Source organism: Passer montanus, unplaced genomic scaffold (genome assembly GCF_014805655.1).
Source record: "Passer montanus isolate IOZ18808 unplaced genomic scaffold, ASM1480565v1 scaffold20, whole genome shotgun sequence".
Lineage (NCBI taxonomy): Eukaryota > Metazoa > Chordata > Aves > Passeriformes > Passeridae > Passer > Passer montanus.
In genome coordinates, this window is record NW_024366592.1 from 4,613,773 (window position 1) to 4,631,531 (window position 17,759).

Here is a 17,759-nt window from a genome sequence, read left to right on the forward strand (position 1 = left end):
TTAAATATCTTTTGTGAGAAGACAGGAAATGTTTTCTTTTTCTATCAAATGCCATGGATGGGGGAAAGGGGACAGAGAAAACGTTCAAAATTGCCACAACTGTGCAGGTTTTGCTTGTTAAATTGTCATCATAAACATTTCAGAGTACTTTCCTTTTGCTCATAATCTTTCTGCTTGTCCATGCTGTGTATGGATGACCAGGGAGGAGGAATGCATTCTAAATCAAACCTCCATGTGCCTCAGCAGGGAGAAAATGAAAGGGAGAGGAAAAGCAAAGAGAAATATTATCAGCCAAGAATACCTAATGACATTTCAGTAGTATGTGCGAAGGCCTTGTGTGGGTGACTGTCTGCTGTCTAGAAATGAGTCACTGGCTGTGTGACGTGCTGCTGTAATCGATCATGTGTCCTGCAGTGAGAAGTTCTTCTCCCTGGCACTGTGTTTGCCAGAACAGATCTCTCTGGAATCTGACATTGCTGCAATACAACTGAGATCTGTGAATCATTTCCAGACGCTGTACTGAGCATTGCAGAAATTCTCTGTTCTGTTCATCACTTAAGCAGAAAGAGTAAGAAAATATCATGTTTGAAATTTCCTGTAGCTCTGCCTAATCCCCAGTGACAGTTTGTGTTGTCCATCACAAGGCACAGCAGCTCATCCCACCATCCAGGACAGGGCAGGAGAATCATGGATTGCTTGGCAGGATCCAGAAAGAGAGGACAGAGGTGTCATTTCATTGATCTTTGAGCTGGTCTGATTTACATTAACTGAAGTCATGTCCCAAGCATTTTATCTCACTTTAGGTCCAGTAAAGTGAAAGTTGTGTTCCACAATGTGAAATGCTCTGAAAATACACAGCCCAGCTCACACAAGTGCTGCACAAACAGAGCAATCCTTTGCATGTGACTGTCAGGGAACAGCCTATTTTATTTTAAAATACCTTTTTTTTCCCTTCAAGGGAAACTAGAATCCTATAGAAAATGGTAGAAGTGCAGAAACTGTAAAACTGTGCCTTTTTTTTTCCCTTGAAAAAAGAAAGTGATGTGTAGGGTTTATTATTGCAAATTATAGCTTAGTTATTTGTTTTACCTCTCTGACAGATACACTAGTTCTCAACAGGAGCAAGTGCTGTAAATAATCAGTTTGCTATTTATACTCTGAAACTGGAAACACATTTATGGCTAACAATAATAATTAGAGAACATTTTTAAAAAGCTGCTGGGTTGCTATTTGGTTCCTCTGGAGTGAGCAGCTGTAAGAAAGAAAATGCAATCAGTGCAACTTTAGAGAGGCTGAGAATGGGTTCCATGAGCTTAAATTGTCAATAATAAAGATGTAACAGCTTCCAAACACATTAAAGTCTTGATGATGCTCCCATTTAAGTGAGTTAGGCTTTTGACTAATTTTAATAAAAGCTGCTCTGAGTGTTTAGGGTTTAAATACATTAAATAAAATCCTTTGACACACAAGGAGTATGTTAGAGCTCCCCTTTTAGAAAAGCTAAAATTAATGTGCATTTTTTCCCCCCTTACCTTGATTTGCTGCAGGCTTTTCCTCTCTGGCATCTGGAACATTGGCCTCAACACTGACCTCATCTCCCACCCCCTGTTCTTCTTCAGTGCCTTACTGGGAGATATCATTTCACTGGGCATTTCAACTTTGCTTGGTGTGCAAAGAGAACTAGAACTTCCTAGAACTCCCTTCCTGGTGTGGTTTATTAGCAAGAATAGTTTATTAATGGGGCTGCACTGTCACTGCATGGCTGTGCTGCTTCTCTGAGGGCTATGTCATGAGCTTGGCCCTGGTGGCAGTAGCTTTTCTCATGACTTTTTTTTTTTTTTTGTGGAGTATTCACAGCCTTTAGTTTAGCTCTCAGAGGTCTGTGATAATGGGGAACATGGTGGTGGGACTTGGTCTTACAAGTCAGATCATGAATATTTATTCTGGCCATTATCATGTCATTATGCTGATTAACCCCAAAATACCTGCAGCAGGAAAGGCCAAGTGGGGTCAGTTCTGCTGTCAAAGGTGAAGAGTTCTGCAGTGGGTGAAGAGTTCCTAATAGACCTTTTTGAATACCTCATGGTCCAAATTCAGGATTTCCACTCAGACCCATAAGGGCCTTTGGATGTGCTGCTTCCAGAGTGGTGCTGATTATGAAAACTTTGCAGAGGTGGCTTGTACCAAATATTATTATTGAATACAGGGGAATGTAAATAGTTCACTACCAAGAATGTTGAACACAAGTAAGTGGCATTCCTGTAATTATAATTGTAAGAGGATAATTAGAGCTTGTGTAGTATATCAGTGCATGCCCCATCTGCAGATGAAAGCCAGATATATATTTTTTTTGTGTTTTAAATTGTTATGAAACAATCACCCTTCCATATGCCTAATAATCCTTAATAAGCAAATATCTCTTCCTTACTAATCACAGGAGTCAAGAGAGCTATAATGAGGATGAGTGAGGCACTAACATTACTACCTCTTACATCTGTTATTGCCTAGAAATTGGATGAGAATATAGCCACTGAAATGCTAATTAAGTTAAACTTTTGCCTGGTACTTTTTTGGGCCCATTTAAAGATTTTAAAGAAGCAGAAGGTTTATGGCCATCATTATGTTGTGTTAGTGACCAATGACTAGTTATTCCTGCATTGATCTGACATAAAATCTCTATGTCTTGCTTTTGTTCTCTCTGGGTGTTTTGTCTCATCACTGCTGCACCAATTTTGTACTCTTCTCCCACAACAGTTGCTGAGTCAGCTCAGACACTCACAGTTTCTGAAGCAGCAACACCAAATGTGCAGTACAGGGAAAAAAATAGTCATGATGGTTATGGTTAAAAAAACTCCAGGCTTGGCTCATCGTCATCAGTGCAGAATTTCTCCCAGATGAAATGTTTGCCATTCTGAAAGCAGTAACCATCCTTGAGTTTTCTCCAAACCTTGTCCACCTTTGGCTAAAATTTCATCTATTCAGTGCAGTATCAGTACATCTTGGAAGGGATGGGCTCTGATGTGATGAGACTTCTTGTCCTACTTTCTGCATCTTCAGAAATCAGTGGCAGAGTAGTGCTGCCCACCCATACATAGCCCAGTTCAAGCTCTTCTTAGCTGAACTACCTAATTTTTTCCCCAGCTCTCAATCCTCCTGTCCCCTCAGGAAGGAGAGTCCAGGGCTCTGTTAATGTTATTATTTTCCAGCTAATCCCAGGTTTGCTCAGAGCTGTGATATTCCCTATCATAAAGAAATTTCCACATACCAGATTTCTAAAGAGGCATTCCTTTGTCAGCATTTTTTGACATTCTCAGCCAGCTGATGCTTGAAAGCCAAGTACCTGTCATGCTGTTAAGTAGTAGGTGACAGACATGTCACCTACTGCATTTTTTGTACTTGATTGCAGGTGTGTAGGTATCTGTTGTATCTGCTGTCTGCTGTGATTTTAACTCTTCCTCTAAATCTGGAATATCTCCATTTGCCATCTCCAGCAAATGCTGACCCTGTGGGTTGCTGACAGCCCTGGAGGGGTGACTGGCAGCATTCTTTGCACTCCAGACATGACCATAAGCACAGTGAAAGCTTCAGTTTGTCTTCTGGAAGTGACAAAAATTTACTGTCATTGCCCTGTTTCATTTGATTTTGGCAGTTTTCAGCCTTGCAGCGTTAGCAGGAAGTGGGATTTCCTTTTCACCCAAGGTGCAGTAGTCCCACTCTTTCTTCCATTGCTACATTTTCACATCTGTGTACTTGAAATCAATTTTGGAAACTCTGAGTTAGACCACGGAAGCTTCTGCAAAATCCTGCTTCATCAGCAGAGTTAGCATTTCTTGAAATATCAGCGGCCCTCTGGCATCCCTTGCATCCATTCTGCGCTACTCAGACTCTCATTTCTTGAGCAGCTCTGGTGCAGGAGCTGTGCTGCTATTCAGACAAGGCACCTGCAGTGGTGTGTCCAGCTCAGGAAGCTCTCAGTCCCTTAAGTTCACTCAACCTTTTTCACCTTACTGATTCCAGTCCCTCTGACAGATTGCCTGGGGTCACAGTCTTCCTCTTTGGCACTTAAATTTTGTGCCTCAGCTCCAGACACCTAGAACAGCATTCCATACTTGCAGCAGCTCCTCCCAGTCTGTAAAAAGGAGCCAAAGCTCCCCTTCTTGGACCCAGTTTACATTTATCTGACATTTACATTTACCTGCCTGTATAGCAGGACAGTTCTTTCTGACCAAGATTGCCAGGCAGGTCAAGTACACCACTGGCCATGCTGGTATGGTTGTGTTCGAGGGTCCCAGGACAAGGGAAGAGATGAGAATCTTGCCTCCATGTTTCAGTAGGCTTATTTATGATATTATGATATTATATTATATTAAAATGCTATACTAAAAGGATAGAGAGAAAAAGATCCTTCAGAAGCTAGAAAGGACAGGAGAGGAATGAATAACAAAACCTCGTGACTCTGAGTCTGACCCAGCTGCATCTTTGATTGGTTATTAAATAGAAACAACTCACATGAACCAAAGGTGCACCTGTTGATAAATAATGTCCACACCACATTCCACAGCCATCAGATACTTAATTGTTTACATTTCTTTTCTGAGGCTTCTCAGCTAGAATAGGAGAAAAATCCTAGCAAAGGATTTTTCATAAAATATCATGGTGACAGTGGCGGTGCCGCGTGGCCGTGGTGGCCGCTCGCGGTGCTGGGATGGCCCCGGCTGTGGGGCCTCCCCACCCCTCAGAAGAACCCACGCACAGTTTTGATCTCCTTCTTAAATATTTAATCACAGAGGCCTTACCAACTTCTCCAATTGGCTTAGCAGTGGGTCTGTTCTCAGAGCCATCCAGGGATTGGCTTTGCCAGGCATGGAGGAAGCTTCTAGCGGCTTCTCACAGAAAAAACACATCAGTGGCTGTTTTCTTCCCTCTCCACCTAAAACCAAGCCATGCAAAACAAATATGTTACATTATCCTCCTTGAGCCAGGTCTAATAAGCTCTCGGAGGCCCATAACACACCCAAGATAGCTCAGCTACCTTTGGAGGCATAAAAATAAGCAGGATGGTTTCTGCTGCAGTGTTGGAAACAAAAAAGTTTAATAAAAGGCTAAAGAACAAACAGAAAAACAGAGCCAGGTGCGAGAGGTCTTGCTCCTGGTAAAACACTTCACAAAAGTGATTAGTTTCTTTGTTCTCTTCTTTTTCTACTAAATTGTCTAGGTGGGACTTTTTGACTTCTGTCCAATTATCTATCTTTAAGTCTGAGGTGAAGTCTCTTGGGTACTATGAGGTGGCTTTTCACCTAATCCATGAGAAAAACTTCTGGGCTTCTTTCCTTTTTAGGGGGACAAAGAGTAGTTCTGTCACTCTGTCAACAGGGGGCACATCCTACACCAACACATCAGGCCTTACAAATAAATTATTTGCAGGGATTCCAAGTGTAAACTGAGACTATTCATTCATACATATAGAGTGTGCAGTTCTACACTGCAAGGACACAAATACACTTTGGATTCTGCTGCTGCTCAGCTTTTCAGTAGGGCTGGGCCTGGCTCTTCCTCTGCCCTCTGCTCTTGCTGTGCACTTTCTTGCAGTGCAAATCACCTTTATGGGCTGCAGACATCCCTCTCATTGCTCTGTATTCACTGCACAGAATGCAAGGAAAAGGGAGGATATGTCTGTGTGCAGTCTGCTTGTTGAATAAACAGGTTTTTTCCACTCTCCACCAAGAAATTCCTGTAATAGTGGTGGGTGAAGGGCTTGCCAAATCCTACTTTTTCACAGGAGATGCCCCTTTCAGGATGTTTTCTCCTAACTTTCCTCTGTCTCAAACTGAGACACTTCCCATTGCTTGTTATGAGATCCTTGTTGGAATCATATGCTAATGCTGTTCCTGTTGTGTGACAAGGGAAATGCCATCTCTTAAATAATGGATTTAGGCAGCTTTCACCTGACAAACTTAAACACAGAGAGCACTAAGGGCAATTAATAGATTTACAAACTTCTAAAGCAAAATATCCTTTTCAGTTCATGTTTAGCCCAGTTCATCAGTGTACCCTGGCTCATTGTTTTCCCCTCATCAAGAGCATAATTGCTGTTGACTCATATTTCTGTTTAAGAGACTGAGTTTAGAGCCATAGATTGATTTAAGATTTGCCCTAATTTCTTATTTATGGTCTCAGCATCTTATACTCACAGAAAGGAAAAAAAAAGGAAGATGTGACTCTTGCTGTTACAGTTCATTTACTGTAGAAGAATATGGCTTTTTCTTTTTCCCTAAGAATTGTACTAACTACACTTAATTATGTGTCCTGTCATTTGGCTTGCTTTGCCCACAAATGTAAAAAGCACTGGGTATATTTACTTTGGCAGCTGGCTTGTTGCCACCTGTGATCAAACAAATTGCTGTGTATTGATTCAATTTCACCTAGCCTGATAAAAGAATTCTGGAAGAAGCACAGATATTGCTGTATCCCAGCCTTTTGCAGATGAAGATAAAAGCTGCTTTTCCCTCTCCAAAACCATAATCAATAAGAGCTTAGTGTTATGTGCCATTACAGCAGCATTGATGGGATGCAGAGCCAGACAAGTACAACTGTTATCTGTGCTACAAACAAATGTCTTTAATAAGACACTTGAAAGCTTAGCCAATAAATGTATAAACCTGTTAATAATTGATATTTATTACACTGCAGCCCTTACAGCGAGATTCGCATCAGATAAAAGCATTAATTATTAACCCAATTCCTGAAAAGCAAATTGGAAGTGTTTAGGGGTATCTGTTTTCTGAAAGAGTTGTGTAGAACACCTCTAGTCAGTGACAACCAGCATAAAATTCTGCAAATTCTTGGGAAACAATTGCTGAGGACAGTGCCTTGATGAGCTAGCAATTCCCAGCTGCTTCTTCCCAAACTGTTTTTAGACAGGCTGTACTATAAATCTAAAGGAACAGTTTTACTATCAGTGATGCTATTTGCTATAAATTTATTTAATTGAAAGAAAACCTGATGGAGAATAAAGCCAGGGGTCAAATATATCATATTTTTGTTCCTTTAGTGACCACACATGTTAAGAAGCTTAGATATGATAGTTTGAAATGTCATACTCCTTCCAGAACTGATTGCATGGGCTAAAATTTTAATATTCAATTCAAGAGGCAAGGGCATGTATTCTTAGGAAGGAACTGGGAGCTGTATTGAGCTGAACTCCAGCCAAACCTCTAAACCTGGTCAGTGGAGTGCTTTCAAGCAGAGCTTGGGGTCCTTGGCAAAAGTTCCTGAAACTTGTCCATGAAAATGTACTTCATTGGTATGTTATCAGTTCTTTTAGTATACTGACCTAAATTCATGTGACAAATACTAGGTGATGGGTTCATTAAGGAATTTTGTTATTATTTACTGATTTTTCATGTATGAAATACATCTGCAACCTGAGTGAATTTGCAAGAATGAATGAGTATCCTTCATTAATGTATGACTCATTTATTCTAGAACAAAGTAAAGATTCTTGATCATGCAAACAAACCCACATGTACTTTAGCTGAAATACTCAAATGTTTCTCTGGCTACTTACCTGCATCAAAAAAAAGAAAGTCTATCTGGTCTTCCTCACTTATATATAGAAACATCCTGTGGTGCCTCCAAGGCTGTGGGTAGTCTGCCAACCTTCTCAAAACTGCAATGTTATGTTTTGTCAGACCAGCACAGGCTAATATTTTAGATTACTCTGCTTCCAGTAGGAATTTCCAATTCAGAAAACATGTGGGTGAAATGACATTATGGGCTGGGTGTAAGGAACAGCACAAACTGGAAAGAAGGAAAGGGAGAGGTGAATGAGAGTTTTACCAAACTCAAAAAGCAAGAAGTACCACAAGCCTCAAGAAAAGCAGCAGTTCTTGGCCCCATCCTATTTTATGTAATCATTGAGATAAATAATTTACCTTGAAAACTGAGGTCCAACGAGATCCTTTTCCAACATTTTTCTTCTCTAGATGAAGTCAGATTTCAGTTAGTCCACAATGTGAGATAGACACCTTTCAGAAGATTAATGATAAATAATTCAGAACTGCCTCAGGAATAGAATCAGACATTCCAAAATACCATGGACAGGCAGTGTTGAGCCCCAAAGGCTTCCAGAGAGGTGGAAGGAGCAATGGTCTGCACCAAAATACATTAAAACAGTTTTCTTTTAAAATCTGTTTTATAGTTGTTTAATTTTTAAATTATTTTCCAGGACTACTAGTAGAGAGCCTCTTCAGGAGGTCAGCCAGCATCCAGACTATCAAAGATGTGCAGAAACTCTACAGTCAGGGTAAGCTGTCATCACACCACTGCCAGTGGCACTGTGAGTGCTTTCTTCATCCTGGTTTTGTTGGTGAAGCAGAAATGCAATTTCTTACAGTTAATTAATCAAGGCCATTTCTAACATAAAATAATAAGAGCATTAGTAGAGAAACCTGAGAGATAGCAATAGGCACTTAATGCTTACTGAGTAGCAAGTCATGTCTGGATGTCATACCAGAGTTGTAATAAAATCTGTAACAGCTAATGAGGTTTGAGTAAAAAAAGATATATTTATAAAAAGATGGTAAGAAAGTATTGAGTCTATGCACTTTACTGTAGTTACAGAGTCCCTGTGTCATCTTGATAATGGTTATGGCAAAGAAATATAATTTTACCTAATAATTTATGAAATGTAGTGGAGTAATTTTGAATATCACTGACTTGCCTGTGAAGTAATTTCATTAAAAACTCTATGCAAATGAAAAATGAAAAAATAAAATATCAGGAGTTACCAGCAGCAGAAGGCCAAGAGATTTTCTGTTCAAAATGTTGTGTGAAACAGTTTTCAAGGAGTAGTTTGAAAAAAAAGTAAAACATATCATTGAACACTCATTTTCCTTCTTCTCCTTTTAGGCAAGTCAGTTAATTTTGATGATTACCAGGATATCCATTTCCTGATGTTATCCTGAAGACTTTCCTTAGGGAAGTCCCTCAGCCATTGCTAACATCTGACTGTTGTGATCCTATCCTTGAAATCACCAGTGAGTGTATATATATATATATATATATATGTATATACATTTGTTTGGTTTTTGTTTGGGTTTTTTTAGTGTTTTTTTATTTGGTTTGGTTTTTTTCAGTGCAACTATTCCCATAAGACAGCATCCTGGGGAATCAAGGATCTAAAGCTATGAATTATAAAACTTTAATTATGTAGCCTCTGTCAGGGAGTTTATAATGCCCTTTAATGCATGGGGCTGGACCACCTGAGATACCAGAATATCTGGGAGTCAGTACCTGCTTACAAAATATGAGATTTTTCCATCCAGGCTACAGCCAAGCTATCAGGGAACCCAGAGGGCTCCCAAGCCTGCATTTCCCACATCAAGGATTCATGTGTTCACACAACATCTCAGGGCATTCTGAAGAATAGGTGTGTTCACAGGAAGGTGGTGCAAATTGAGGGATTAAGGATTGTCACTCAGAACTGGAAAGAATAGGGGAAATTTGGAAAATAAATGTATAAATTTAATTTTTACTGAATTAATCTTGTCCTGACTTTCTGTATGTGGTATTTTTACTTTGTGAGAGAGTAAAAAATGAGAACAAGTCTGAAAATAAAATGAGGGCTTAAATAAACTGGAAGGTTTTGCTTGGCAAAGTGCCTGTAAAACATTTATCCTATGTAATTGTTGCTCACCAGTGTTTTCAGCTTTGACAAAATATTTTGAAAAGTGGAGTTTAAAAGAATTACTCCTTGGGCTTTCTTGTGTGCATGCAGTGTGATGTCTGCTGTATTTTACTGATGCTGTGGTGATATCCCAGGTTTAAAAGATCTGCAGCTTGAGAGCCAAGCTGGAGCAGAGCAAAGGTACCTTCGTGGTGAGTGCAGTGCACAGGGCAGCTCTGAAGGGGGGTGCTCACAGACAGCTGTCCTGGGAGGATCTGAAAATTCTCATTCTGTCTTCTGGAAGTGTGTGTGTATGTGTGTGTGATGTATCTTTTACATTTCTTAACCTGAAACCCCAGAAATGCAGTATTTCTGCTTTTCAGCAGTCTGAAGTGATAGTGAAACTTTTCACTGTCTCATTTGATTTTTTTTAAGTGTTATTGATGGGAGCTGCAAAATAAATTAGCTGAGTGACAGACTTAAAAATTAATAAAACCTTGAAGTTTATAAAAAGATTATAAGGTCAAGTATAAAAGTATCTATAAGCATATATATATATAGTATGTATAAGTATATAAGCATAAAAGACTATAAGTTTACAAACTTATGAATATTATAAATGCATAAATATAGTAAATACAATAAACTTATTAAAAGTTTATAAACTTATATTAAAAGTTTATAAACATAAAGAAGTTTATAAAAATTTCATGACCTTTGGTCATAAAAACTGCAAGCAAGATTTCTTTTACCCAGGATTGCTACACTTCCTACATTGTTTAAGGTGCAGAAGGCTGACAAAAATACTTATTGGGACACAGACTAGTGTGTTTTATGGGAACTGATACTTTAGCTGTAGGAAAAATGTCACCACAGTTTATCACAATAAAGCTTCAAGCATTTAATTCTGTGTTTTAGGAACACTTAACATGCTGCAATTTTGTGCATGTGCACATATCCCTGTGCAGAACTCTCAGGGAGAGAAAGAGAAATGCAACAGATGCAAAAAAAGCATCAACAAAAATGGTTTCCTTTAGCTTAGACAGGATTGGCATCATCAGATATTTCTCCAAATTGGTGTTAAACTCATAGTACAAAATAATTACAGTATCCTGGGGGGGGAAAGAGTAACTTGGTACAGTTTTTGAAATGTGTGCGTCACTGTAATTCTCACCTGGACTGTCTAGATGATGGAAGAAATCTGGGGTCCAGTTCTGGTGTTGCCCATCTGTAGAAAAGAACCTGCTTAGGTTCATCTCCAGAAAGTTCTCAGCCACTCAGATGGTCATTTCACACATTTTTTGCCAAGAAAAAAGAATTTTCTGTGGAGCGGCAAAAGTGTGGGGGTGGTTTTCAGTTAGTGGATTACCAAAATAGCATTCTGAGCAGGACTGTGTCTCAGCAATAATAAAATCAAAGAATAAAACATGTCTCAATTCAGTGCATGGAGAGATAAGGAGATGCAAATCAAGACCTTTCCTGTGTAGAAAAAAGTCACCTGTTTTCCCTGAAGTATAAATCTTGGGCAACTAAAACACCAGATAAATTAGTGTTGTTTTAGAAAATTATATAATATTAGTAAGTTTTAGAATAAAATTGTATAATATTAATAACTTTTAGAAAATGCTATAATATTAATAAGTTTTAGAACAACCATCAGAAAAATATTTCATATTAAATCTTAAAATAGCATTTTCCTGTTTAAAATAGCCATTCATTACTAGTGTTAAATGAGAAACTTAGAATGAAAGGATTCTGCAAGGATTTTTTTTATGTTTCAGGATAAATTACATCACATGTCTTCCGTCCTATTGCTATAATACCCACGTGTTCATTTACTGTTGCCTAGCTGAACTCTAAAGCTATTAAGGAAATCCTCATGTCATTTACTATTATTTTAGCAACTGATATCTCTCCTCAATGCTGTGAATCGTGCAAGTGACTTTGTTCCAGTAATAGATACATAATCTTAATGCACTTCTTAAGAGCTGAGCACTTGATGTGTTAATGAGGTGTGCAAAAGTACCACACAGTATTTTCTGTAATTGGGCAACAGAATACAGCATTCTTTTTGAGTAGGCCTTATTATGTCAAGCACAGCATCAAGTGATGCTAGTGCTCACATCTGCAATTTTTGCTGATCCATAGGTTTTCTTCTTTAATGTCTCAGGGAATATTTGCATTTGGAAAGGTCGAGGGAACATGAAATTTCTCAGAGCTAGAAATTTCTATTCATTGTAGATTGATGTGCTGCAAAAGCTTCCACAATTTATACTTTAACACTAATCCTAGTTTTTACCTGCAGGCATCAACCTTCTGCCAACATATAAAAGGCAATTTAATTCTTCCATGAGTTAAGTCTTGAGTGGTGCAAGAGGTACTTGTAGCAATTTTATGAAGTGGGATGAATTGTAATCACTAGATACACGTTTTGAACACTTCAAGTTTGATACAGGCTTGTGAAAGAAGGGAAAAAAATTCCCTATTTTCTCTGCAGTCTCAACCACCTTGCTTCCTTCTGGTCCAAGAGCGGTACAGCAAGACAGCACAACTTGTACAGAAGTAACAGAGTTGAATTCCAAAAATAGGTCCAAATTCTTTAACTTTAGATTAGTAATGATTTTGCCAGTAATGAGCCCAGTGGTGAAAATCAGCCAGCCCATCTCTACTTCACAGTCCAGCCAGCTGCTAGAGAAGGATTTGTAAGGTCTTCTTGAAGCTGGAGTGGACTGGGGGCCCATGGCAGAAATGGGCAACCAGGAGCAAGAGGGAAAACAAAGATCTGTTTTCACGAGCTGGTCCCTGAATAATGCCTGTGGACATGCCTGTGCTTGCTCAGGATTGCAGGAGAGATGAGAGTGCACAAGTGCTCATGTTGGACATTGCTCTGGCAGTGGAGTGTATCTATCAATGCACGTGCAAACTTAAACAGCTCAAAGACATCTCCTTGCAAAGAAGATGACTTGGCAAAGCACTCTGAGGTCCACAGGTACCCAGTTCTGAAGCCAAAAATCATTTAGTAGAAAACCATAATTGTATTTTTCCATGACAGTTTAAAGCTAAAGAAACTAGAGAATCTGTAGAGGCTTACATTTTCCCTACCTGCTGCCGAGTTGCCTGATGTGGGGGTAGGATGGACTTTCCTGGAAGAACCACTGCAAAACCTTGCTGAATTCAAATTGTCAAACCTGGACCAACTAGAAAAGTGGACTAGGTTTGGGGCCCATGGGCTGTCCTTCAGATCTGTAATCAAAGGAGCCAGTTTAAAACCAAATGCAAGCTGTAATAAATTGCTCTGAATTATTGTTTTGTCTCAACCACTTGTTGAAAAGTCTCAACCACAAATGAAAAGTGGAATTACCTTCAGTAAAGCCTGGAGGTGGCTGGAGATGATGGGGTTTGTTGGGAAGGATCAGATGACTCAGCCTCAGAGCAGACACAAGCAGTTGGCACATCTGCAAAGTAGCTGACAGTGGGTGGTGGAAACTTAAATTTCACTCAGTTTGTGGGGGTGTTTTAATATCTAGTAATTTGCTTTTGAAAGTGTTTTGCAGAGTTCCTTTCAGCATTTTAACTGAGAAACCAAAGAGATGGCGATGTTGCTATATTTTGAAAATGCAGTAGTAATTGGCTGTTTCTACCCTCTCTATTTTGCAGTTTAAGTTCATTAGGTTGTGTGGTGCCTGCTTCACTCCTGTGGTATTCATGAATCACAGAATTATCAAGGCTGGAAGAGACTTTCAGGATCAAGTCCCACCATCACCATAATCACCCCTAAACCATGTCTCAAGTGCCCACTTTCAGGATCAAGTCCCACCATCAGCCCAGCATCACCATAATCACCCCTAAACCATGTCTCAAGTGCCACATTCAGACACCTCTGGAACATTCCAGACATCTCTGGAATTCAGAGATGGTGACTCCAACCATCTCCCTGGGCAACTTATTCAAGAGTCTGACCACTCTTTCAGTGAAAGATTATTTTCAAATTGTCACAGCTTGAGGCCATTTCTTCTAATCCTTTCTCTTGAGACATGGCAGAAGAGCCTGACTTGCACCCCGGCTGCACCCTCCTGTCAGGGAGCTGTGGAGACTGAGAAGGGCCCCTCTGAGCCTCCTTTCCTCCAGACTCAGCCCTGTCACCCTGATATTTTCTGAAAAATCCCTTCACCAGGATTTCTTCTCCTGGGAGGCTGAGAAGCCTCAGAGGAAAATGTAAATAATAATTATCTGATTTACTTCTCCTGTTTTGCTGCTTTGGATTGTGGTAGGTGATTCTTTCATTGGTTCCATGTGAATTTTTTTAACTTAATGACCAATCAAAGCCAGCTGTGTTGAGGCTCTGAGAAGTCACGAGTTTTTATTATTCATTCTTTTCAAGCCTTTCTATATAGTTTAGTATAGTTCTAGTATATAATTTCTTTTAATATAATATAATAAGTCAGCCTTCTGAGAACATGGAGTCAGATTAATCCCTTCCCTCATCCTGACCCTTGCAAACACCACAGAGCCCCCCAAGCTCCCTCAACTGCTCCTGGTGCTCCAGACCCTGCCCCAGGACCATTCTCTTCCCTGGACATGCTCCAGCCACTCCATGTCTTTCTTGTCATGAGGGCCAGGACTGCCCTTGGCACTCAGGTGTGGCCCCAGCAGTGCCAGCACAGGGGACAGTCACTGCCCTGCTGCTGGGACAGCCCAGGGGCCACTGGTCTCTTGCCCACCTGGGCTCACATCCAGCTGCTGTCACCAGCCCACCCTTTTCCCAGTTTTCCAGCCCTTCTGCCCCAGCCTGCAGCTGCAGGAGGTTGGTCTGACCCAAGGGCAGGACCCAGCACTGGGTCTTGTAGAAGCTCAGACCAGTGGCCTCAGCCCATCTCTGTGCAGAGCCTTCCTGCCCTGCAACAGATCCACATTCCTGCCCCATTTAGTGCCTTCTCTGAACACAATGTGTGTGCACTTCATCTCCTCATCAACAATGACATTAATCTTTGTTGATTCCTCAGTCCCAAGCCCAGGGGAAACCACTTGTGACCAGCCACCCAATGAATCCATGGGTGTGCTGGGATGAAAGTATGTGGTATCAAAAACCATCCAACACAAGCACTTTTTATCCCACAAGTTTTTGTGAGTTGAGGACTTGTGCTTCTTTCCTTCCTCAGCTGGAAATTGCCAGCCTGTATGAGGAGTCCAACAAAATCTTGTCACAGAGGATGAAGAGGATTTGTTTCTGTCTCAGGAAATAACCAAATATTCAGGAGCCTGTGGAATGCTGGGTGTGCCAGGCCTTCCTTTGCCCAGTAGGTGTCATCTATAGCATGAGGCAGTGATTAAAATTTGAAAAATAGAAGCTTTAGAACAAGCTGGGTAAGGACCAACTTCTGATGGCACAGCTGCATGTTTTCTCCTGTTCCTCAAGTCTCATAAGGACAATATCTGGCTCTGGAATATCTGTAAGTTATAATAACCACCTATGACTGCCATTTAAATATAAAATCTGGCATATTACACAGAGAATAATTAACAAGAATACAGGACTTTTCAGCAAAATGAGATTGCCAAGGACACAACTATCATAGTTGTGTATTTCAACTCATCAGCTTTACATCTGTGTGAGAACCTCCTGGCCTTCCCAGTTGTATTGACACTCAAACATACTTATGCTCAGCATTGCTCAGCATCTTTGTTCTGTACATCAGCACCCTGTTTTGGTAGGGGAGGAATTTGGCCTCTGAGAATTAACAAAACCACAGTATTGTGCCACCCTTTGGTCAAAATATATACATGTTAGTTTCACTGTCTGTGAAAAAAAACAAAGGGGCAGCTGGCATTAGAAAAGTTCCTTGGGATTAAATACTGGTAAGTCCCATAAAAGGGTTGTTTTCTATTTCCTCACGTCCTTTTTTAAAAATCCAGCCAACACCAAAAGGCATTTGGTCTGCAGGCTGTGCTGCATAATGGGAATGGGAGTCCTGGACAGCTTTAGCACCATAACAAACCAGAGCCCTGTGGGTTGAAATCCTGAGTTCATGGAAGTTAGCTGTGCTCAAAACATCCCCAGGGGTAGGGAGGGATAGATTTAGTTCTCCCACTCATGCTAGGGTGGGAGACAACAGGAATTTGCCAGCTGCAGTGTCAGAACACCATTGTCTCTGACCCCTTTACTTTTACAAGGGAAAGTGCAAGCTGCAAGTGTCCCCTCAGCTGATGTGCCTGTCTGTGGACTCTTGAGATGAGAGTTAAAGCCAGACTCCCTCTTTCAGGATTGCTCACATGATAAACACCAGCTCTTCCCCTTACTGCTCTGTAAACTACCATTTCCTAGCAATTAATGACTGAAGAACAAAATGGTGCTCTCTCACGTCCAGGTACCTTTTTCTTTAAAGAACAGAGAACACCTGTTCTCCCAGCCACTTGATGCTGCTTAAGAAAACCAGAAGCTCAGGTTCTGATGGCCATGAGCTCTGCTGGGGACAGAGATGGGGGCTCCTGCTCCCTTTGCCTTCCTGCTCCCCAGCAGGCAGCCTGGGCACAAAGAGGGACCCCCCTCTGCCCCAGCCTTTCCCTAAAGGCTGCTGATCTCAGGGAATGGACTCTCCCAAACTAAAGGCACCTGGGTACAAATCCCCAGTGATGAGACCCCAGCTCTGTCCCCAGCCCTAGAGGAACTGGGGAAATCCTCCATCTGTGGCAGAACCCCCACCCCGATCCCTGTCCTCAGTGCCAGGCTTAACTATGGCATTAAATCAGCTCCCATGAATTATTCAGAAGGCTTTGGAGTGAAATTCATGTTAGAGAAATCTATGTTTCAAATTTCCTGACTCTAAGAGGAGTCCTGGAGGTGTCCCCTGCAGTTACTTTGATAACAGTTTCTCTTTACAAATGATAATTGCACCATTCAAGCTTTTGTACAGTGTGGCCTTGTGAACTCTTCTCTCGTATCAAAGAACAATTTTCAGATCATTTCCATAGCAAAAAGAAAGTGATTGTGGAGATAATCTGTTGAAAACACACATGCTGGATTTCAGCTGAAAACAATAAAATGCAGTCATAAATGAGAAATCAAGTGTTACCTAGTTGACGATATATAGAGAATAAATTGCCTGGGCATTTCAGTTTCCTGAGCTGCTAGGAATTGAAGATTGGGCCCAAGATTAGTCTGATTATCAGGACACCTCTAGCAACAAGCACCAAAAGGGAAAGGGAATACTTTTCTATCCTGAATCTATGAAGAAGCATAAGAAGATTGAAAAATGTCATTAACCAAGGGAGCCCTTTGCAGTTCTAACTAAAAATCTAACATAAATGAATATCACTTACATGGGTTTAGATGATCTGTCGGGGTGTGCTGCAATTCTTGAGCAGCATTCATCACAGAGCCTTATAAACTTTAATATATTCATCCACCCATGAGGAGACTAATAACAGAAAAGTTCTGATATTTTATTTGCATGATCAATGTATACTGAGGTAGCAAGCTGAACTTCTCATGGGAATGATGGTACAATCACACATCCCTCCTTTAATTTCCTGACTAGTTTGCATTCCCAGCTGTGGAAAATGCAGGTTTGCCAGCACTCTCACTTTTCTAGAGGCCAGGGGGGTGTTGGATCACGGGGGAAGAAGCTGAGGGAGAGTTACTGCCAGCTCCTGGAGTTTTTGATGTGAGAAACTCAGGTTCAGCCAAACCTCTACCAGTCTGTAGTGTTCCTGCACTTCCCCTGCTCATTTCTAAGAGGTTTTCAATTACAAAGAGAAGGCAGAAGCAAACATGCCCTGTTTTGAGCAGGAACACCCCATCGAAGGCAAAGGTATGGCTGTGAAATGTGTGTGGATCCAATAGTCGGGACACATGGCTGGGGTGTGAAAGGTGTTGTGCCTTTCCTGGTGGAGTAAAACTCACCTGCACAATCTGAAGAGTTTCATTTTTGTCTTTGTCCATGCACACCCTGGAAAGCCATTTCAGTGTACGGAATGTTGCAAAGGATTCCAGTGTCCTCGAGCATCATCTGAGAGCGGTGCAGGATTGCAGGGAGGTGCTCCAAATGCTCTTTTCAGTCTTGCTTGAGAACAGACTGCCTTGAGGGTTTGTGAT

The 17,759-nt window shown here is 40.8% G+C and overlaps 1 protein-coding gene across 1 annotated transcript in view; it reads left to right on the forward strand.

Moving 5' to 3' along the window:
* The window catches only part of ARHGAP8 (Rho GTPase activating protein 8), a 35,342-nt gene extending 21,913 nt beyond the window's left edge, over positions 1-13,429 (forward strand). Inside the window, 5 exon segments of the mRNA XM_039708289.1 lie at positions 6,556-6,584; positions 8,228-8,305; positions 8,911-8,946; positions 8,949-9,038; positions 13,325-13,429. Coding sequence (XP_039564223.1) covers positions 6,556-6,584; positions 8,228-8,305; positions 8,911-8,946; positions 8,949-9,038; positions 13,325-13,329 — 238 coding nt within the window. The 3' untranslated portion in view covers positions 13,330-13,429.
* The last annotated feature ends 4,330 nt before the right edge of the window (positions 13,430-17,759 follow it).